At 43.4% G+C, this 23,684-nt stretch overlaps 1 protein-coding gene across 6 annotated transcripts in view; it reads right to left on the minus strand.

Annotated features, from left to right (window-relative positions):
- Positions 1 to 23,684, minus strand: part of Zcwpw1 (zinc finger CW-type and PWWP domain containing 1) — a 32,204-nt gene that overhangs the window by 2,036 nt on the left and 6,484 nt on the right. For 2 of the 6 annotated variants that reach the window (XM_050131161.1, XM_050131164.1), the window contains exons 2-16: positions 22,067 to 22,123; positions 20,873 to 21,096; positions 20,252 to 20,330; positions 19,210 to 19,327; positions 18,669 to 18,826; positions 17,824 to 17,943; positions 7,238 to 7,354; positions 6,459 to 6,579; positions 5,794 to 5,869; positions 5,310 to 5,414; positions 3,590 to 3,673; positions 3,043 to 3,109; positions 2,543 to 2,634; positions 1,360 to 1,420; positions 583 to 699 (exon numbers count right to left, since the gene is read on the minus strand). In XM_050131161.1, coding sequence (XP_049987118.1) covers positions 583 to 699; positions 1,360 to 1,420; positions 2,543 to 2,634; positions 3,043 to 3,109; positions 3,590 to 3,673; positions 5,310 to 5,414; positions 5,794 to 5,869; positions 6,459 to 6,579; positions 7,238 to 7,354; positions 17,824 to 17,943; positions 18,669 to 18,826; positions 19,210 to 19,327; positions 20,252 to 20,330; positions 20,873 to 21,096; positions 22,067 to 22,094 — 1,567 coding nt within the window. In that variant the 5' untranslated portion in view covers positions 22,095 to 22,123. The remainder of the gene's footprint in view (positions 1 to 582; positions 700 to 1,359; positions 1,421 to 2,542; positions 2,635 to 3,042; positions 3,110 to 3,589; positions 3,674 to 5,309; positions 5,415 to 5,793; positions 5,870 to 6,458; positions 6,580 to 7,237; positions 7,355 to 17,823; positions 17,944 to 18,668; positions 18,827 to 19,209; positions 19,328 to 20,251; positions 20,331 to 20,872; positions 21,097 to 22,066; positions 22,124 to 23,684) is intronic. The other 4 variants (XM_050131163.1, XM_050131162.1, XM_050131166.1 and 1 more) reach the window with 4 other exon arrangements.

The following is a 23,684-nucleotide window of genomic DNA, read 5'->3' on the forward strand; positions in this document are numbered from 1 at the left end:
GAGGAGAGGAGAGGAGAGGAGAGGAGAGGAGAGGAGAGGAGAGGAGAGGAGAGGAGAGGAGAGGAGAGGAGAGGAGAGGAGAGAAGAGAAGAGAAAGAAAAGAAACCTACATGGTAGAAAGATAGAACTGACTCCCAAAAGGAGAGATCTGCACCATGGCGTGCACATATGCATACACACAAACGGTTCCGTGTAAAATGCCACTGAAAGGTGTAGCAGAACATCATGGCCTGGAACTCAGAGAGCTGCCTGCCTCTGCCTCTTGAGTGCTGGGATTAAAGGCCTTCCATACTATAACCGACCAAAATTAAGTTTATAAAGAATGTTCTAGGTTCAATCTTTCATTCAGAATTTCATTTATCCTCCTCCTCTTTCTTCTTTTGGTATTTTTGAAAAAGAGTCCCACTCTGTAGCCCAAGCTAATCTCGAACTCATATATAACACAGGCCAGTCTCAGCGTCACAATCCTCCTACTGCAACACAAACACATGAAGATTTGTAGAACTGCTCAGAAATAACCCAGGGAGGAGAGATACAGACAAGGACTTTAGTCCCCTCAGCCTTCAAGTCTCTGAGCCATACCTGGATGGTCCAGGTCTGAATTCCCCTGTTCTTCTTTTCCTCCCAATGTGGGTCCATTGCCTGGAGACTTCTTCACAGTCTTCTCTTTTGGAGTCCCATCTCGTCCTCCTGCTAGGCCTGTATAAGCCCCAGGCCCAAGCATAAAGAAAATGTGTTGATATCTTGGCAAGGCAGATGGTGGCCATGCATTTAGCTTCTGCCTTGTTCACATCTCTGGCCCACTCCCAGTCTAGCAGGCTTCCTCTGTGGCTTCCAGTTCTACCCATCTTGACATTGCTGCCCCACTATTGTTCTCCTCAGAACCACCCTTCTCCAAGAAATCAAACTTGGTGACCAGCATGGCTGCTGGAAAACACTTGCTCTTGACTTCTGCCTTCCCTACCTGTGGGACTTGTAGTGATATTTCATATGTATTTTAATAAATAAAGGTTGCCTGAAGATCAGAGAGTAAAACAGGCGCCCTGGTCAGGCAGGCAGTGGTGACACACACCTTTAATCCCAGTAGCCACTCTAGTTTGCCACAGAAACCAGGCAGTAGTGGTTCATAATTTTAATCCCAGAACTAGTGAGGAATATAAGATGGGAGGAGACAGCTCTCAGTCAGACTTATTCTGAGGATTTCTGGAGGCAGGATCGCCATTTCAGACTGAGGTAGAGGTAAGAACAAGCTGCTATCTGTTTTGCTTTTCTGACCTTCAGGTTGAACCCCAATATCTGTCTCTGGGTTTTTATTAATCGTGCTACAGGGACTTGCCCCTTTCTTGCTGTCTTCCTTACCTCTTGACTTGGTTTTTTTGGTCTGTATTGTAGCTGGCTTGGGTCTAGGCAAAGTTGGGTTCTTCAATAGGGAAAGAACAGAAAAAGATAAATTGAAACACAAAACTCTTTCTAAAAACCGAGGAGGCATTTAGTCATGTGATTCCCATGCCAACACAAAGAACTGAGTTCAATCTCCAGAACACACATAAAAAAGCTGCGTATTGAGTGCGAGGCCAGCCTGATCTACAGAGTGAGTTCCAGGACCCAGGACTATTACACAGAGAACCCTGTCTCAAATAAATAAATAAATAAGATGTTTGTGATGGGGCACATTTGTAATCCCAGCACCAGGGACATGAAAACAGGTGCATCCTTGGGGCTTGTAAGCCAACCTACTAAATGGACAAGCTCCAGACCTATGTCAAATACCAAGGTGGATGGCATCTGAAGATGACACCTGAGACTGACAGTGGCCTCCACGCGCATTTGCACATACATGTGTGTGCACCTACATGCACATGCACCTGCATACACATTCTCTTTTGTGTAGAGGAGGGCTAGATAATAATAGTGGGCTTCAGAAAACCAGATGAGGTTTGATTGCAGCCTGGTACAATTTAAATCTATAGCAGGACAGAGAAATTATGCGGTCACCTTCGTATTCTCAATGCAAAGACTGAATGCATAAGAACAAGGAAATAAATCTGGGGCGGGGAGAGAGAAACTAAAGACTGTGAGATGGCTCAGTGGCTCCAGGCCTGACAACTTGAATTCAACTGGAGGGGCTCACGAGGTAGAAAAAGAGAACCAACTCCCTCAAATTGTTCTCGGGAATGCATTCATGCACCCAACAAAAATTTTTTGACCAAAAACAAAAAAAAGTAAACTAAAAGAGAAAGTGAAAATGCGTGTTTCAAAGTGAGGCTAAAAAAAAAATGGGTGACATTCCACACAGAAGAAAGGAGTGGGAAAGGCAACTAGAGGTTTCCTGAAATTACATGAAGTAGCAAAGAAACACAGCACAAACTGAGACTGTGATCAAGGAGTCCCACAATGAGGAAGGAGTTTCCCTTCATGGAGATCCTCAGGGTGAGGCCAGGGTCAGTGCCCGAGGCTGGATTCACAGGGACCGCAAATCCCTTCAGAAACCCCAGGAGAAACGTCACAAGAATGTCCTCTGAACCAGTATCTAAAGCTTTACTTTCTTCTCTTCTTTCTCCTCCTTCTTCTCCTCTGAGTCCTTCTCTTTCTCCAGACAAGACTCGGGGCTGTTGGACTCACAGAGCGCCAAATCTAGAAGAGGGAAAGGACAGACTATGTGTCCAAGATGCACTAGGTGAGGTGGAGGTGATTTCAGAAAATCCATCTTCCAGCTCTGCCTCTGAATCCTCGGGATGGTTCCCGTGTCACCACAGTCCCACCCATCACTACTTACACACCCTGTCTCACCCATCCGTCCGGATACAGTCACAAGACCTCCCACTAGGGAATCTCGAATGGAGCGGACAATGCAGGCTTGGACCTTTGGGGATAAGGGGGCTCTCCACCCTCACCCCTACACTTGGACCTTTGGGGATAAGGGGCTCTCCACCCTCACCCCTACACTTGGACCTTTGGGGATAAGGGGGCTCTCCACCCTCACCCCTACACTTGGACCTTTGGGGATAAGGGGGCTCTCCACCCTCACCCCTACACTCCTACCTTTCCCTTCCCCAGTGCTGTCAGGTCCATTGTATCGACTCAGGAAACCAAACAAGTTAACCCGCTCCTGGGAAGCCAAGAGACAACGGTGTCACCCACCACCCTCCCAGGCCCAGCATTTGCCCTATCCTCTAGATTCCAGTTATGACAAAATCTGCATTCATTTTCCAATCCACTTTCACTTGAAATATTACATTAACTTTATCTGAACTTTTAATGGAGATTAATTATAACCTCTTTTCTAGTTTATTCATGATGGAGGAAGTAACTAGGAAAGAGAAATTCACTTTATTCTCTACCCCACCCCTGCTCCTTCCAGAGGAATTTGAGAGAAAAACGGTTTGGGCTGAGAGAAGACACCCCTGTCCAAGGATGGGGAAAGGAATGGCTGGGCTAGGGATCAGGGAAACCTGGCAGGAAGGAAAGGGTGAGCTCTAAGACAAGAGCTGCAATGGGGAGACCACCAGTTCCCTGTCGTGCAGCAACAGGCGGAGTGGGCTCCCTTTGGGTCCAATGGGACCCAGCATGTGGGCTGAGCATCACCCACCTGAATATTGATCTGTTCTGCCTCGTGAGCCATCTTTATGGCTGCCTCCAGTTTCTGGCTGTAGTCCTTGTTCCTGCATTTTTTCTAAAATAGAAGGTTAGAATTCATAATAAATATACATCTTAAAAATAGTCAACCTAGAAATTCTCAAATAACTAGTAATTCTTGAAATTCTTCAACTTCAGGCTGGAGAGATGGCTCAGCAGTTAAATTTTGCTCTTCCAGAGGACCAAAGTTAAGTTCTCAGCATCCACATCAGGCAACTAACAACCATCTAAACTCCAGCCTCAGGGGATCGGAAGCTTTGGACAAGCCTGCATGTGCACATACTACAATTAAAAATAAAAATAAATATTTTTAAAAAAATAATCAATAATAATATTAGAAGAGTGACCGCAGCATATCACTACCCACCAGACATTATCTCTCTCTTTTTTTTTTTTTTTCGAAACAGGATCACAAACTGTAGCTCAGTCTGGCCTGGCACTCACTATAGCCTATTGGCCTCAAACTCACAGCAACTCCCTAGCCTCAGCTTCCTGCATGCTGAATTATAAATGTGAATCACCACACCTTAGACATTATCTTAGCTACGGGTGCTTAGTTGTCAGTTCTGGGTACTGACAGGACACTCCGTTCTTAATCTTTTGGGGCTCAGAAACAATACTCTCCTTCCCAGGAAACCTCTGACATTTTGGTGCCCTCTCCACAGTGGATCACACAGGAATTTGAAGGAAAAGAAGACCCACATTCAGGTGACTTCGCTTTTCAGCTTCTCACAAGTTCCTCTGAACCCACAGTTTACGAATGCTCGTAGTCCAGTTGAATAGGAGGCATACAACAAACATCTCTTCTCCAAGCTCCACAATTCCAAAGGTCATCTCGTTGAGTTAATTAAACCCAAAATGACTACAGGGATTATACATGCTTCTCAGTTAGGGAAAACTAAAGACAAGGTTTGGAGACAATTATTTGGTTGTCACAACTAGAAGAGGGAAAAACATAGGGTAGAGGATGCTGCAGTGTCCAGGGATCTTGCTAATACCTTCAGGCAGAACAGGTGCAGCTAACACCTGCAAGCAGAACAAATGCAGCTAACACCTGCATGCAGAACAGGTGCAGCTAATACCTGCATGCAGAACAGGTGCAGCTAACACCTGCAAACAAAACAAGTGCAGCTAACAATAGGTACAAGCGGGCTGGAGAGATGGCTCAGAGGTTAAGAGAGAGCACTGACTGTCCTTCCAGAGGTCCTGAGTTCAATTCCCAGCAACCACATGGTGGCTCACAACCATCCATAATGAGAGCTGGTTCCCCATTCTGGCCTGTAAGCATACATGCATGCAGAACATTGTACATGAAATAAATGTTTTTTTTTTAAAGAAAAGAAAAGAATAGGTACAAGCTAACACCTGCAGGCAGAGGATTATCTGAACCAAGATGCCCACAGTGCTGGGACTGTGAAACTCTGGGTTAACCTGGGCCTAACAGCTGCAACTTCCAAACTGACTCAGAACATGGTATGGTGAGGCTTACCCATAATCCCAGGATTTAGGAGGCTGGAATAGGAGGATCAGAAGTTCGAGGTCATTCTTGACTACATAGTGAATTCCAGGCCAGCCTGGGATATGAGACCTTCTCTAAAAAAGCAGCAAAAACTCAAAAAAAAAAAAAAAAAACCTGTTCCCTTTATCACACCAGATGCCCAAAGCTTGCTCACCACTTTGGATAGCTCCAGGGACAGTTCCTGGAAGTTCTTCAGCATGCTGACTGAAATCCACGCACGAGAAACTGTTTCTCCAAAATATGTCACATGATACTTGGACTGTAACAAAAGATAAGACTTGAATTCCTGCCCTCCTCTCTGCTTTTTTCTTGTCAGAATGGTAGAGAAATATGGAGGTGGGAAGTCACAGGGAAGATGCTGGAGCTCATATCCTCCCTGAGCGCTGGCTCACCTACCCTGTTCACTCCACTGTTCCTCTACTCTGACCTCAGGGATCCCAGGAAACACATACTGGACAAAACAAAGATGCCCTCCTAGGCAGCAAATGGATTCAATACAAGTTCATTTCTCTATGTGTCGATCTTCCTCCATATCTGTCACTCTTAAGTGTCTGCTTCCATGTGTCTACTAGACAAATCTAACTCTAAACATGTAAGGGTGGCTATGCCGCTGCTCAGACCAAAACCAGGAAACTCACCGGCAGGGAATCAAGATGAGATGCAAAAAGAAAATACTCCCCCAGGTCAGGATCAGGTTCTATCATGCCTGGCCACCTGGGGACGAGGAACGGAATGGAGAGAAGGGTTACGGTCAGAACACACCTCACCATCATGCACACGTGGAAAAGAGCAAGACCCAAAAGCTACACTCCGTTAGTCCCTGCTGGTGCTCACTACCAAATGACTACAGGGGAGCTCAGTCATCCTAACAAGCCTGTGGACAGAACCAGAAACAGGCTAACCTTCTCTTGACTTCGCATGCCTCTCACATCTCAACTTTTTAAATATCTTGAAGCAGGGCTTGGTGGCAGATGGCTCACAATCCCAGCACTAGGAAGCTTGGGCAAGCTCAAGGCCAGCATTGTTTCAAAAACAAAGCAGAACAGAAACAAGAAATTGCTTTAGGTCCTCCCTTTTTTTCACTCATGGCAGCATCATCAGACCCATTTTTCCAGAGATCCCACTTCCACCCAGGAACATAGAGTCTTCCAAAGCCTTCCAGCCCAGTCCTGTCTTTCCCCCTCACTGATGCTCTTTCTAATGGAGGTACCACATCCATGACAAGACTGCCATATCCTTTCCTCCCCTCATGACTCTACCACTCCCAAGTTCAGGAAAGATGTTCTCTGTTATGGTGCCCTACCAGGGGTAACCATGTTGCTTGGCCCAGATGATGGATCCTGGAATGTAGGAGGCATAGGCCACATCGCTCTCACACCCTGTCCAGGTCTCCTCGGGAATATCACAGCGATTATAATTCAGGTCTGCCAAGAGAGGAGACTATAGAAATGAGAGGCCCAAAGGGTGTAACTAGGATGGAGCCCATAGAGAGGGCAACGGGAAGTGGTACGGGCTGCAGGCAGGAGAGAATAGAAACCCCATAGAGGAAATGCAGCTAGAGCCAAGAGTGCTGCCTTCCAAAACAGATTCCTGCTCACATCCCAGAGTGACTCTGCCCCCTCTGCGGAGCAGTGTGGGGTTGTTTCTCTAAGAGGCTTTCTCGTCTGTAAAATAAGTACACTGGACAAGATGGTCATTATCTGTCCAAACCATTTTGGACATAATCTGTCCAAATCATAGTATTCTAGAATGAATACTAAAATCATTGGGTCTCTCTTACTTCCTTCTTCCACATGCCATATATCCCTCTCTACCCACAATCCAACACCAACATTCCAGGAGGCACTGGTACGATCAGGCAAGGCTGACATACGTGGAATTCACTCAGTGTACACATAAAGATTCCCAGGCTACCTATACCTTCCTCCCACAGAACAGGAAGATCCTCCCTCCCAGTCCCCACAAGGACCCCTCAATGCCAGCTACATCTAAGTTGTGCCTAAATGAAAGGAGACATGCTGAAGAAAGGGAGAAGCAATAAAAACTGGGCGGGGGGGGGGGGACATTTCCCTTCCTTTGTACCTGGATTCTGGTCACAGGACCAGTTATCTGGGAGCACTGAGGGATCAATGTCTCCACGTAGCTGTCTCCATTTCTCACACTTTGGAAAGGAACACTGGACCCAGATGAGACACTGGCCTGTGACAGGAGAGAAACTAAAGTAAGACAAAAAAAGTTCTTCCTTCTTCAGTCCAACTAAATTCAATATAACTTTCTCTGTGGCCCCTGAATCGTGTCTCAGCCATAATAACTAGTCGAGTCTGAACTAAAGCAGCAGAGTGAGAGCTCAGGGAAGACAGCCTAACTTGGTGGCAGAGCTGGCCTTAGAATTCAAGCCTTACACTGTAATCTCTCCCTACCAGGCACAAGTGATGCTCGTCCTGTACCGACACCAAAGAGAAAGGCTGCTGTAGCCCAGCAGTTCAGAGCATGGACTGTTTTCCCAGTGTTTCCTTCCCAGCACCCACATGGGACAGCTCACAAATGCCTCAACTTCCCCTCCCGGAGATCTGACACTCCCTTCGGGCCTCCGTAGGCATTTGCTCATGTGCACAACCTCACACTCTGACACTCACATACACAATATTAAAACTTAAAAAAAAAATTAAGGTTGCCTTAGGGCTGGAAGTGTACCTCGGTGTTCTGTAGAATACTTTCTTAACTTTTGCAAAGCCCCAGGAATCCATCCTTGTTATCACAAAGATACAGAAAGCTTGGGGCTAGGAAACTGCTTCCTTGAAAGCAGGAGAGCTGAGTTAGATCAACACACTCACACTACCCATGTACAAATGCTGGGCACAGTGATGGGTGCTCGTAACCGTGGCAGTGGGGAGACAGAGATAGGCGAATCCCTAGGGCTCACTAGCTAACTGCCTAGGCTGTTTGGTAAATTCCAGACCAGTGAGAGACCCTGGGTCTAACTCTGACATCACACTAACATTCCCTAAATACAGATCAGCACCTCTTCTGAGCACAGTATCTGTAATTGTAATTCTTACCCAAATCTCAACTATTTATCTTTCTGTTATCAAATTACAAGTCTGTAAGGCTGAACAGATATCATCAATGATGAGGGCTAGAGAGATGGCCCAGCAGTTAGGAGCAACTGACTGCTCTTCCAGAGGACTCAGGTTCAATTCCCAGCACCCACATGGCAGCTCACAACTGTCTGTAAATCAGTTCCATGGGATCTTACACCTTTACACCAACGCACATAAAATAAAGTTAAATCATAAAAAATTCTTAAAAATATAAATTAAAAAAAAAGATATCTCAGTGATTAAGATCAGAGCACATACTACCCTTACAGAGGACCCCAGTTCAGTTCCCAGCATCCACCTACAGCATCTCACAACTGCATGTAACTCCAGCCCTAAGGGATTGTCTTAGTCACGGTTACTATTGCTGTGTTGAAACACCATGACCAAAACAACATGGGAAAGAAAGGACTTATCTAGTTTACGCTTCCATATCACAGCTTATCATGAAAGGAAGTCATTAGAAGAACTCAAACAGGTTGGAACCTGGAGGCAGGAGCTAATGCAGAAACATGGAGGGTGTGCTGCTTACTGTCTTGCTTATTATGGCTTGCTCAGCCTGCTTTCTTATAGAACCCAAGACCACAAGCTCAGGGGTGGCACCACTGACAATGAGTCCCCCCCCCCCCATCAATCACTAATTGAGAAAATGCCCTACAGGCAGGCTTGCCTGGGTTCCCTCCTCTCTGGTAATTCTACCTGTGTCAAGTTGACAGAAAAACAGACAGCACAGGGTTCTACTTCCTCATTGGCCTCAAAAGGCACTGCACTCATGTGCACGAATCCACATACAGACACACATACATAAACATAATTAAAAATAAAATAAATCTTTAAAAAAATGACCAAGTTGCATCCTTTAGGACCAATGCCCTAAGTTTATTCTCCTCCACAAGACACAAGTCTGTGTCCAGCACCCTTCTCTTAGCCATTTACTCTGCCCCTCACAAAGGCCATGGCTTCCTTTTATACTTTTCAAACCTCCACTTATATCTACTCAAGGTTCCAATATGTTCTATGAAACTTCACGAACTTGAGAAACAGTTATACACACATCAAGCCAGTGCGTGTGTGTGTGTGTGCACGCGTGCACGCGCACGCGTGTGTGTACAAGGATGTGTGTGTGCACTAGCATGTGTAGAAAGAGAGGTCAGAAGTTGATAATCAGCATCTTCCCCTATTGTATCCCATCTTATTATTTTGGGGGTATGTGATTTGGGGTTTATGAGTGTATGTGTGTGCATGCATGTACACAGATGCACATGAAGCAAAGAAGTTTTACTTGCTTATTATTTGGGCGGGGTGGGTGAGGCAAGGTTTCACTGTGTAGCTGGCTGGCCTCAAGCTCACAGTGCCTCTGCCTCCCAAGTGCCCCAGCTAAAAGCATATACCACCATGCCTCGTAACATTTTATTTTTACCTTTAATTGTGTTAACGTAGGAGAGTGTGTGTGTGTGTAGAGTGCAGTGCTCATGGAGAAAGACATGGCCATTGGATCCTCTGGAGATGAAGTTAGAGTCAGTCGTAAGACACCTCCTAGGTGCTCTGAACTGGACTCAAGTCCTCTACAACAGCAGTAAAACCCTCTTAACCACTAAGACATCTCTCTGGCCCCCTTCACCTTATTTATAAGGCAGGATCTCTCTGAACCTGGAGTTTCCTGATTCTGACAGGAATCTTCCTGCCTCTGCTCCCTACGCACTAGGCTTACAGGCACATGTCACTGCACCTTGCTTTTTCATGTGGGTTTTAATAAAGGCTCAAACTCAGATCCTCACACTTGATCATCAAGCACTGTCCTGACCGAGCCATCTCCATGGTACTCTATCTTCATCCTGATACCTGGACACTAACGATACTGCCCCACTCAACCACAGCATCAGATGGCTAAGTGGAGTCTGTTCCTTCTCACACTCCCCACATCTCTCCAGGTAGAAGGTAGGGCGACCATCTTTACTCCCACCAGCACTATGCCTCTCTCCCGCAGAAACCCTCTGTCTCTGAGGTGCCCTCCACTAGGCACTATCTCGCCCTATTGTCTCCTTGCAAAGATGGTGGCATCCTGCTCAGTCTTTACCTCCCCACTTCAAGCCTTCAGTTCTGATGACAACAGCGTCACAGGACTGCCTCACAAGCACCCCACTGGTTTCTTGGCCCTGTTCCATACACCTCCTCAGTAGCCTACTCCCACTTCTGCATGACCCAGCCAGTCATGTCAGACAGCACACACAGCCTCTGAGTCATATGTCCAGATAGCCTCTGACTGCCCTGTCCTCTCCACCTCGCTTGCTGAAAGAGTCCTGCAGCTCTTGCTTCATCACAGTCTCCAGCCCACCAGGCTGTCCCATCCACTCCAAAACCAGGAGGACCTAAATTTGATCTCCAGCGTCATGTGAAACCTAGGTACAGTAGTGAACACCTTTAAGCCCAGTGCTAGAAAGATAACGGCAGGATCCCTGGAATCCATTGGCCAATCAGCCTCACTGAATCAGTGATGTCCAGGGTCAGTGAGAGTATATTATCTCAGAATATAAGGTAGAGTGTGACTGAGGAAGACACCTAAGGTTCATCTCTAGCCTACACACACACATTCACACGCATGCACACCCACACGAGCACACACATGCACACATACATATAAACAAAAAAGATTTAGTATCATCAAACAATGTTTCACCTGTAAGTTTGCTGTGTTAAATTTTTGCCTACTGCCAATTTTTACCTTAAAACATCTTCAAACGCAGGGATATACCTCACCCATGTCTAATCATATCCCACAAAATTATTGCTTAGACTTACATTTGGGTCCTTTCGAAACATCATTATACTATGTATGAATCATTTCTTAAGTATTTTATCCAAAAACAAAATACTGGAGGCTGGAGAAATGGCTCAGTGGTTATGAGCACTTGTTTTTCCAGAGGGTTTGGGTTCAATTCCCAGCACCGACATGTTGGCTCACAATTTTCTATAACTACAGTTCAAAAAGAGCTGACCTCTTCTGGTCTTTGCCGGCACCAGGAACGGTCACAGTACACAGACACATACGCAGGCAAAGTACCCACACACATAAAATAAAATTTAAAACTAGACAAAAAATTCTAGTTGGGCATGGTATGTTCATTAGAAATGACAGTTTCTGGGGCTGCAGTAAAGCTCAGTCAGTTGAGTGTTTGCCTAAAACAAAACAAAGCAAAAACAAACAAACAAAGAAAGAAAGAAAAATCACCAATACAATTGCCCCTAATGGTCAGGTATTTACAGAGGTAACCTGGCAAGACTAGAAAAAGAGCCTCAATCTTAAAGAAAACTGTCTACACTCCTGTGGAAAGCCACACACCCAAGAGAGCATGGGCAATTTTCTGCACCTGACAAGTTTCAAAAGCCCAAGAGAGAACAAAAGGTTGTGAGGGTAGGAAAGTGGGGGTGGATCAGGAGGTGTTGAGGTAACAGTGAATATGATAAAAATACATCATAAAATTCTCAAAGAACTAATAAAATGAGAGGGGGGAACCTGTTTGCTGCTCACCACGTGCAAGTGTGTGGTGGAGACTGTGTAACCAGCACCCATTCAGAGCACTCGGTTGACTGCTCATTCCTGAAAGGCTAGCTCCCTGTCCCCTGGGACACCTCGTCTCCTGTGTCCTCTCATCTTCCCGGCAGTCTCCTTCTCAGTTTCCTTCGCTCACTTCTTTTTGTTCTCCATCCAGTCTCAAAAAGTCAGGGTTCCAAAGCTCAGCCAAAGATTTCTCTCCTCATACCACACCTTCCCCTAACCCGAGCTCACGCACCCCACAGTTCCGAAATCCATTTTTCATACCTGACAATACACAATCGTATACTTTTGGCTTCTGTTATGAATTAAGTGCCACTTTGCTCTTTGACACCTGTATTATGTCTTGTATACACCTGTATAGTATTATCATATGATAAAACTATACTGTACTGATTAATTTCTGTGGTGCTGAGGACAAAGCCCAGCACTGTGTACATGCTGAGCACAAGTTTCCCCACTGAGCTTCTCTCCCAGGCATAACTCTATTTAGATGTCACATACGGGTCTCAAATTTTTGCACCCAAACCAGAATGTTTAATATTCTCCCACGGGGGACTGGAGAGGTGGCTCAGTGGTTAAGAGCACTGGCTGCTCTTCCAAAGGTCCTGAGTTCAATTCCCAGCAACCACATGGTGGCTCACAACCATCTGTAATGAGATCTGGCACCCTCTTCTGGTGTGCGGGCATACATGGAGGCAGAATTTTGTAATACATAATAAATAAATCTTTAAAAGTATTCTCCCATGGTATCTTCTGCTCCGTTCCCATTTCCTCTGTCGTAACTGATTGTGCCAGAGACAATCTTTTTTGATATTTTTCTCTCTCATACTCTGCCAATTATTAATCATTACCTAGTTCTTATTATTTTATCTCTAAAATATTATAAAACCATACATTTCTATCTCTGTTTTCATCATCCTAATCCAAGCTGCCACTATACATTCTGATACTGGCATTCATTTATTAATGGGTTTGTCCTCCTTCATACTTGATCATTTTCAAACATTAATTTTAAGATGTCATTCACCTGGATACAGCCCACCAATGGCTTCTCACTGCCCTTGGGATAAAATTCTTACTACATACTATTTTCCTTTCAAAGATTTTATTTTTATACTTATATATCTGTGTACATGTATGCATTTGTGTGTTTGCACATGAGAGTAGATGCCCATGAAGGGCAGAAGAGGGCATCAGATCCCCTACAGCTAGAATTATGAGTGGTGGTGAGCGACCTGACCTGGGTGCTGAGAATCACACTCAGGTCCTCTGCACGTGCTGAACCATCTCTCTTGTCTATGGTATTTTCTTTTATTGAGTTACTGCCTATCTCTATTGTGGAATATTGTTTTAACTAGGTAAAGATGTGTTATATTTGTTTATGTCGCATTTGTTTAACAATGTAAGGATGTGTGTTTAATTATAAAGATGTATTTGTTTCCTTTCTCTAGGCAGGAGAAAGGATAGGCAGGGCTGTGGAGCAGAGAGAATAAATAGGAGAAATCTGGGCTCTAGAGAGGAGTAGAGAATGAGGGAAACGCCTGGGGCCAGCCAGCTGCCAGCCAAACAGACACAAGCAGTGAAAGTAGATATACAGAAGGAAATAAAGGTATAAAGCCCCAAGGCAAAATGTAAATAAACAGGTTAATTTAAGTTAAAAGAGATAGCCAGAAAGGAGCCTAAGCTAGACCAAACATTCAAAACTAATAATAAGCCTCCATGATTTAGAAGCTGGTTGATGACTCAAAAGAAAAAGTGTGGTACAATTTTATTTTTATTTATTGAGTTATTGCCTATCTCTTTCCACTTTACCAAAGCTACTCCCCATACCTCCTACCCCTGATCTCAGAACTCCAATCAGAATATACAAATCCTATCTTACCTAAAACTTTCTCCTACCCTCCACTAGACACTTTTCAGGTTTTAGCTCAAACAGTTTCCTGCAGAATGCTTTCCCTGGCTGGCCTGATCTTACTTAGGGCTCCACTGTTTCCTTTCGTGACATGATGTTCTTTTTCTTCACCACAAGTATTACAGATTGTATTTATGATAGTCAGTCTCTTTCTACATCCTAGACCAGGAGAGCTCTCCTCTCCTCAGCAACTGTAAGAAACAGAACAAACCTCTTAGTTCTCCTTTTGAGAAAAAATCTACTCAGATCTTTCCTTTGGGTGATTTAAGCCCTACACAAGCTGACTGCCTGATAAGATCGCACTTCCAGCTCCTCCCTTACCAGGCAATTGCATCAAGTCCAGGTTTACTACCAAGCTGGTGCTTGCATAGTCTCTCTAGAGTGTCTCTCTGAGTATATGCCAGCCAATTTATGCTTTTAGGATTAAAAAATATGTAAATACAGAGATGGGGGAATGACTCAGTCAGTAAAATACTTTTCTTTGCAAGTTCAATCTCCAGAATCCATGCAAAATAAAAGGAGCACAGGGCTGGTGAGACAACTAGGTGTATAAGCAAACCTCCAAGCCTGATGATCTAAGTTTGATCCCTGAGATCCATTCCACATGGTGGAAAGAGAGACCAACTCTTGCAAGTTGTCTGTGACCTCCACACATGTCAAGAGCATGTATACACACACACACACACACACACACACAAACTGTAACCTAAAGTTTCATTAAATTCTGGGCACAGGGGCAACTATTTGTAATCAGCACTGAGGAGACAGGGGCAGATGGATTCCTAGGGCTCATTGGCCTGCCAACCTAAGCCTACTTTGGGAGCTCCAGGCTAATGAGAGCCCACGTCTCAAAAAATGACAGGTAACTCCTGAGGAACAACAGCTGAGGTTGCCTCTGGCCTACATGCACATATGAATGAGCATGTTCCTGTACACACATGAATAAATACAACATGAATATACATATGTACACACATATTAAAATTTAAACTATGGCTGGGCAGTGGTGGTGCATGCCTTTTAATCCCAGCTTTCAGGAGGCAAAGGCAGGGGGATCTCTGTGATTTCGAAGCCAGCCTGGTCTACAGAACTAGTTCCAGGACAGTTAGGAATGTTACACAGTCAAATCTGGTCTCTAAAAAATAGAAAACAAAATTTTATTTATTTATTTATTTATTTATTTATTTATTTATTTATTTATTTTATTTTGGTTTTTCGAGACAAGGTTTCTCTGTAGCTTTGGGGCCTGTCCTGGAACTAGCTCTTGGAGACCAGCCTGGCCTTGAACTCACAGATATTCACCTACCTCTGCCTCCCAAGTGCTGGGATTAAAGGCATGCGCCACCACTGCCCAGTGAAAACAAAAATTAAAAACATATATATATATATACACATATATATATGCACATTATCAGACACTAGATGAATTTTTATTCCACTAGTCCTTATACTTACCATTCTAAGTTGCTGTTTACTTTGGGGGACATAATCTCAAAATGTATCTTTGGCTGATCTGGAGTTCACTATATAGACCAGGCTGGCCTCCAACTCACAGAGATCTGCCTGTCTCCACTTGAGTGCTGAAATTAAAGACATGGACCACCACACTCAGCTCACTTTTATTTTAATGTATGTGAGCCTGTTTTCTTCCAGATTATTTATTTTTAAACTTACTGATACATTATGTGATCTATTTCTTATGACCCAATTTCTCAAGGTCATCATTATTTGAAACATCTATTATTTTTCTGACACACTAAATTGTAGTTTCTATGACAGAAGGAGTATCAGATTGGTTAATCTTTTTTTTTCTTTTTGGGGGGTATTTGCTTTGTTTTTTTGTTTTTATTTTTATTTTGAGATAAGGTTTCTCTGTGTAGCCTTGGCTGTACTGGAACTCACTTTGTAGACCAGGTTGACCTGAAATTCACAGAGATCCACCTGCCTCTGCCTTCTGAATGCTGAGATTAAAGGTATGTGCAGCCACACCCAGCCCAGTTCATCGTTTCTTTTTCTTTGATATTTTGTTTTATCTTTGTGTATAAATGTGAGTATAAGCATGCTATGGCACATATGTAAATGCAGGCCTTGTGCATGCCACAGCGTGTATATAGAGGTCAGAGGACAACTTCACCTTCTTTGAGACAGTCTCTCATTTTTTTTCCTTTCAGTATATGCCAGGCTAAGTGGCTAGTAAGCTTGCAGAGATTCACCTGCCTCTACCTCCTATCTGCCTGTAGGTACACTTCATTTACATGTGTGTGCTATTGCATCCAGTTCTATGTGAGCTCCAGGGATTTGAACTTAAACCTTCATACTTGTTTGGAAAACACTTTATCAACTGATCCACCTCCTTGGCCCTTGTTCATCATTTCTTGCACCTATATTGGGCACATCATATAAGTCAATAATAACTGCTATGAAAAGCATAAGTTGGTAAAGTAATTCAGTGGCAGACTGCAAGGTTAGCATATACACAGCCTTGGGTTCAATCTCAAACCAATAAAAGAGAAGAAATGAGTTCCTCTCTATTCCATCCTTACCTTTGTTCCATCAAAGACTAACGACTTCAGCCTTCCAGATGAATAAATCTCTGGCTCTTCCCAGGCCTATCTCTTCATCCCTCTGCCTATAAATAAATTTTCTTTGGCATATAAATATGTCGAGTGTCTGCCTTCCCCTGGGGGCAGTGCTCTTATTTGCCTATGTTATTACCGTTGTGTTGTTTTTCTACTTGTCATTGTGGTGTTGGTGGAAACAAACCAGGCCTTTGTACAAACTAGAAAACTGTTCTACCACTGAGCTGTCTCCCTAGACCTCTCTCTTATAAACCGGGCATGGCATCCTCAACTACATGGTAAGTTCAAGGCTAACCTGGACTACGTGGAACAGTCTCAAAAAAAAGAAGGTATAAAAAACCATACCATAGCTCTCACTTCACTCCCTTTTATCGACCTTTTTCCTGCCTCTTACTTTTCAAGTCTAAACTAATGGTGGTGGTGGTGGTGTTTCTGTGTGTATGTATGTATACATGTGTACACAAGCATGTGGAGGCTACAGGTCAACACTGGCTATCTTCTTTTAAGATTTATTTATTATGTATACAGTCATCTGCCTGCATGTATGCCTACAGGCCAGAAGACTGTACCACATCTTATTATAGGTGGTTGTGAGCTACCATGTGGTTGCTGGGAATTGAACACAGGACCTCTGGAAGAGCAATTAGTGCTCTTAACCTCTGAGCCATCTCTCCAGCCCCTTGGCTGTCTTTTTTTTTTAATTGCTTCTCCACCTTTAAAAGAAGTTTTAAAGCTAGGCATTGGGGGCACACACCTTTAATCCCAACATTCATTTAGGAGGCAGGTGGATTTCTGTAAGTTTGAAGCCAGCCCAGTCTACAGAGTGAGTTCCAAGATAGTCAGAGCTACACAGAAAAACCTTGACTCAAAAAAGAGTCAAAAAATATCTTGAGATTTTTTTCTGTTACTGTACCTGCTATGTACTGATTAGTTCTGACTGTCTGGCCAGCGAGCCCCAGGGACTCTCCTATCTCACCTCTCTGGGACTAGGACTACATAAGTGTGCCATTATGTAGGTGCTAGGGAATGTCACAGATCCTCAGGCTTGCAAGGCAAATACTTGAACAACTTAGCCACCTTCATGTCAAGTGCTAAACAAGGACAGCTTGCCAGTCACCTTGACTAACCCATACTGCAGCCATAACTGAGACCCTGATAGCTTACTAATTGGGATGTACTTGAACACGTTCAAATCCTCATCCTCTGGCTTCTCTGTGGTTGCATTTGACAAGATGGGGTGCTCTCTCTTTCATGAAATTCTCTCACCGCCTGGCATTGTTACACAACCTTCTAACTGTTCTATTTACTCTTACGGTCACACATTAGTTTTCTTCCTGGACACCACCCGAAACACCAGGAAGAGTGTGAACTGCGTGGATAAACAACCAAAGAGATGAGATCTTCCTATTTCTTCCTCTTTCCTTATCTTCTCAGACTGTGAAAGATAATTACAGTCCTCAGGTTTCCTTTTAGACCCTAGTGATCTCCTCCATCTTGAGCTTTCCACACTCAGCTGAGCTCACCAAAACCACCTTCCTCTTCTTTCTGGCCCCGGATCTGAGAATGGTCCTGAGACACTGTCTTCTGCTTGTCTTCCAGACTGCACTCGCGTCCATCTTGGATTGTCTCCATTTTCTCATCTTCTGGAAAAAGAAAACATTGTGAGGTAGGGAGATAAGCAGATCTCTGTTGGCAATAAAAAAAAACAGTGAAAAAATCACCAGAAAGCTCCAAGCCAGAGACAGAAAAATCGTACCCTGCCCACTATCCCATCCTCTGATTTCTTGATAAGTACTTGTACCAGGTTTCAATGACAACTGACTTGGGCTAGCAAGATGGCCACCCCAGAAGCTGCAGTGGAAAGAGAGAACTGACACCCAAAATTTGTTCTCTGACCTCCACATATACACCATAGTTGCTCTCCATTAATAATAAATAACATCTTTTAAAGTGTAAAGGATATCTGGGAGCTAGAGAGAGGACCCCAGTTCGGCTCCAAGGGCCCACTCTGGGCAACTTACAACCACGTATAACTCCAGCTGCAGGGGATCCAACATCCTCTTCTGGCTTTTCTATGTACCCATATATACATGGTACACATTCACACAGACATACATACATACACATGAACAGAAAATCTTTTTAAAAGTCATATAATGGGGGGCTGGAGAGATGGCTCAGAGGTTAAGAGCATTGCCTGCTCTTCCAAAGGTCCTGAGTTCAATTCCCAGCAACCACATGGTGGCTCACAACCATCTGTAATGAGGTCTGGTGCCCTCTTCTGGCCCGCAGGCGCACATGCAGACAGAGTATTGTATACATAATAAATAAAAAAATATAAAAAAAAAAGTCATATAATGATACTTGCCAGCTTTCTTCTTTCTTTTGCTTAAAGAAAGTCTATTAAATTTCTTCTTAGAGGGTTCAGTAACCAGCTGGCCTGGCTTAGATGTCTTTATCTCAGAGCTCACTTCCTCTTCTAGAGAAGATACTATCTTTGGAGTACCAGGCACTATTACCTTCTCCCTGAAATGATATTGTTTAAATAAAAGTTTTCAAAGAGATAGTTGCCACTCAAATTCTTTGAAAGAGATTCCAGGGGCTAATAGTAAAACAGGAATTCTCGATTGGATTGGGAGATGCAGCTCAGTGGTAGAGCACATATTTAGCATGCACTAGGACCACGGTTCAATTCCCAAAGGACACATACAAATCCCAGGTCTCCTATGGTCTCCTGAGGTCATTTTATCCAACTCCTTGCCCATTTCCTAGCTCTAACAGGCATCTTTCCTGAGCTAAGAGAAATCAATGTGAGTATAACAGATGACCAAATAGACAGGAAAATGGGTCACCATTTACCAGTCTCATGTCCACCCTGTGTTCAACTTGTCCCTCTGGGATAAACTTACCCATCAGCATTTTCATTCTCAGTGGCAGAAGGAGTAACTCCTGATTCTTTGTCTGACTTGGTAGGTGTCATGGGTTGGACACAGGAAGTCTCTGCAAAATTAAGTCCAGACCCCAGCCCTTCCAAAACAAAGTATTACAAGCAGAGAAGAGACAAAGGAAAACAAGTGCTCTAGCATTTCACAACCACAGCATTCCATTCAAATATCTTACCTTTGTGCTTCGGAGAGTCTACCTTTGGTATTTTGTCATATGATAGAACTTGAAATCACTAAACTCGAGAAAAACTAAGATCTGTATCTTTATGCAAGCCTTTCCATATTGACCAGCCTCATTCCACAACAGCCAAGTGATTTTATTGTGTACATGTACCATATTTTACCTTATTTCTCCTCAAACTTCTACACCTACAAAAAGCTTACATGAGACCATTCCCCTTAATCATGTTACCTTATAGAAAAGGCCCCTGAGCCTATATACCAGCCCTTTTTGTCCTAAAAAAAAAAAAAATCAAACCAAGGGCTGGGGAGATCACTCAGTCAATAAGGTGTTTGCCTCACAAGTTGAAGACCTGAGTTCAATCCTCATAACCCATGTAGAATCAAAACAAAACAAATCCAGTGTGGGGCATGCACTTGTAATCCCAGCACTAAGGCACCTGAGAAAGCAGATTCCTGAGATGCCCAGCTGCTAGACTAGAGGAAGTGGCTGGGCCCCAGGCTAGTGAGTGACAGTCTCAAAAAACAAGGTAGATAGAGCCTGAGGAATGACAACTAAGACTGACTTCCAGCCTCAGTCCACATGAGCAGACACATGCATCTGTGCATGTACACATGTTCACTTACACACATTAGCACAGACACACGTGAACCTGTGTATACACTTAAACAAATTCCAGGACAGGCTCCAAAGCTACACAGAGAAACCCTGTCTCAAAAAATAAAATAAAATATTTTCTCAGATGGGAGAGAAAGAAGCTGTCAAACTTATAGTACCCCTTAGATGCCAGTCACTCTCCCCTTTTCTCTTCACACCACACCATACCCAAGTACTCCTGCAGGGACTTCTGTAGTACAGTCTGGAAAATCTCCTCAAATTCTGCATTGGTAAGAGTTGCTTTTTCCTGCAGAGACAAGGGTAAGGAAGGAAAACTCCTTGTCTAGCACACATGGGGTCTTGGGTTTATTCCTCAGTAACACCCCCAAACACACACACACACACACACACACAAATCCCTGATGTGGGAAATTCTTCTGTATATGTGTTGCTTTTATCGGTTAATGAATAAAGAAACTGCTTTGGCCTGTGATAGGGCAGAGTAAGCTAGGCGGAAAAACTAAACTGAATGCTGGGAGAAAGAAGGTGTAGTAGTGAGAAGCCATGTAGCCTCAGACATGCTGGAATCTTGCCCGAAAGCCACAGTCACATGGTAGTGCACAGATTGATAGAAATGGGTTAATTTAACATATAAGAGCTAGCTAGAAATATGCTTAAACTATTGGTCGAACAGTATTGCAAATAATATAGTTTCTGAGTGATTATTTTGTGGTCTGGGCAGCTGGGAATGAACAAGTGGCCTCCTACCCCCAACAGAGAAAGATTCTGTTTATCTAGCTTATCTGGTACAAAACAGGAAGGACTGTCCTATCAGAGTGTGATGCGCACCTTTCCTTTCTTCTCAGATGACTTGTTCTCCTGGCCCCCGCCTGGACCTTGCTCTGTGGCTTTCTTCCGCTCCTTCTTTGAGATGGCTTTTGGCCTGCTTGGCTTGGCCTCTGCCTCTAGAGAACTGGTCCCCAGGGTGTCCTCCTTCCATGAATTAAGCTGTATCACACTATGTGATTTTTGTGTAGGTGGAGCAAAGGTTTTCTTTGTTCCCTTTTCATATTCTGAGGAAATATGATCAAATGAAGTTTAGGAAATAAGTGTCTAACTGAGATTGCCAAACAACTGCCTATAAAGTAGTCAGGTCAGCATTAGAAAAAAAGAAGCTTTCAACAAATCCAGATTTCTAGTCCCTCCCTGCATATTCATTCGCTAGCCCTGAGACTATTTTAAAACAGTTTAGAGTGAGACCCAGACACTTGACAAGATTAGTTGTTTCTAACATACACCAGGTTTTGTACCATCAATTCAAAATGATTAATACAACCATGTAGGAAGGTGAATTATTCAAGTGTAAATTTTTTTAAAATAGTCCCATTTTTAACTCCATGAAAATAAGCTTTTAAAAAAAAACTATTGAGCATTTAGAAATGACTCAAGGTTTAAACTTTTTTAAAAAAATCTATTTTCTAATTTTAACTGATCAAAATACATATAGGAATATCTCTGAACTAAACAAAATACAATAGAATTCCCAAGGTCTAGTCTGATGCCATCTCCTCTATGAAAATTATACTAATCCCACCAGGTATAAGTGATAACCTATTTCTTCTGAGCATCTATAACACTTTGTACTTCTATAATGGCATTCAGCATATTTAACTTCATATTATGAATACTTAGATGCATTTTTCTCCCTGTGAATTCATACATTCCTGAGCATGGCTGTGTTAAAGGTTTTTCTATTTGTGTAAATGTGTGTGAACTTTGCACATGCAGGTGCCCATGACGGCCAAAAGGCATCCAATCCCCTGGAGCTGTAACCGCCTAATGTGGGTGCTGGGAAGCACCCCTGAGTCCCCTGGAGCAGCAAGTGGTTAAGAAACCACTAAGCGTTTCTAAGAACTGTTTCTAAGTAATGTGAACAAAGTGAACAGAAAACATGGGACCAGAATTCCCCTTTGAAGGAAAGGATGGATAGACGGGGAAAGGGAGAGAAATGTATTAAGTGAATGTCTCTCAACCTTGGCTCACCTGTGTCATTCTGTAATGCTGCCATCATTCACTTCAGAAACTACGCTATCCTTGCCTCTGTCAGAAGAAAAGAAATGGTTATACTTTGGTTAGACATGTTTAGACTTTCTTTTTACCCTGTCTTCTTGGATTTAAATTTCTTTGTCTGGGATCCAGGACAATGCTTCTGCCTTCTTCACCCCATTCCTACCCCTGCATCAGTACTGATTACGTGCCTGGGCAGAGAGTTGCTGCTTTGGAGATAAGCAATAATGCCTGGTTTTGTTCTCCTAGTACTGGGCATTAAACCTCGGCCTTTGTACATGCTAGCCAGGCAAGCACTTTACCACCAAGCTATATCCCCAGCCCTTTTTTATTTGAGATAGGGTTTCCATAAGTTGCCAAGACTTGTCTAATTCTTTTGTAAGCTTTGAACTCACTCTGTAACCCAGGAAAGCTTTGAATTTGTAATCCTCCTGCCTCAGGCCTCAAAATAGCTGGAAGCAGAGATGGTACTGGAGTAGCGGTAAAGGACATAGCAGGGCTGGGAGTGAAAAGATGCTCTTTTCATTTCAAAGTTCCCCCACATGCTTAGGACACAAATTATTCAGAGGTCCCTATGCACAGGGACATTTGTTTTTCTGTTATTTCAATGTTCAGACCAAAAAAAATTCTCAAAATACTGGATTCTACTACTGTAGCTCAGAAACATTTGGTAACCAACAAGGGTCCCCATAGAACCTAAGTTAGCATCTTCTATCTTAGTCTTTTACTTTAAAATATAGTAACAAGAATATCTTTGATCACCGGGCTATGGTGGCACACGCCTTTAATCCCAGCACTCGGGAGGCAGAGGCAGGCGGATCTCTGTGAGTTCGAGACCAGCCTGGTCTACAGAGCTAGTTCCAGGACAGGCTCCAAAACCACAGAGAAACCCTGTCTCGAAAAAACAAAATAAAATAAAAAGAATATCTTTGATCAACACAGCTCATCCTCAGGAATGCACTCTCAGCTGCTCTACTAAATCAATGTTTTGTCTTACTAGTGACTGCACATATGAGCATAGATGTTTTTCTTTACCATTAATGCATCATCGCATTTCATTCTCACAGCCAATCTGTGAGGTGGATTCCAAGGTATAAGGTACCTTCCATTAGATCACCAGATGAGTTCAGAAGATACTGGCCACATTAAGCTAAGCGCAAACCATTTTTAAATTATCCTTTGGCATTTTCCCACTCTGTTTTATGTATGTATATGTGCACACATGCACATATGTAATTCAGGCATGCTGTTCTGAAGCGATTACTTTTCTTCTATAGGAAGGAACATATTTTCAGTTTCCATCTTAATTCATCATCACTAGTGCCCACATACATTTGCTCCATTAAAAAAAGATAAGTGGTGCTAGGCGGTGGTGGTGCACGCCTTTAATCCCAGCACTTGGGAGGCAGAGGCAGGCGGATCTCTGTGAGTTTGAGACCAGCCTGGTCTACAGAGCTAGTTCCAGGACAGGCTCCAAAGCCGCAGAGAAACCCTGTCTTGAAAAACAAAAAAAAAAAAGAAAAAGAAAGAAAAAAACAAAAAAAAGTGGAAATTGGGAGGAGAAACAATAATTTGTTCTTTTTTTCTTAACTAT

Source organism: Alexandromys fortis, unplaced genomic scaffold (genome assembly GCF_014885135.2).
Source record: "Alexandromys fortis isolate MF-2015 unplaced genomic scaffold, M_Fortis_MF-2015_v1.1 scaffold_370, whole genome shotgun sequence".
NCBI lineage: Eukaryota > Metazoa > Chordata > Mammalia > Rodentia > Cricetidae > Alexandromys > Alexandromys fortis.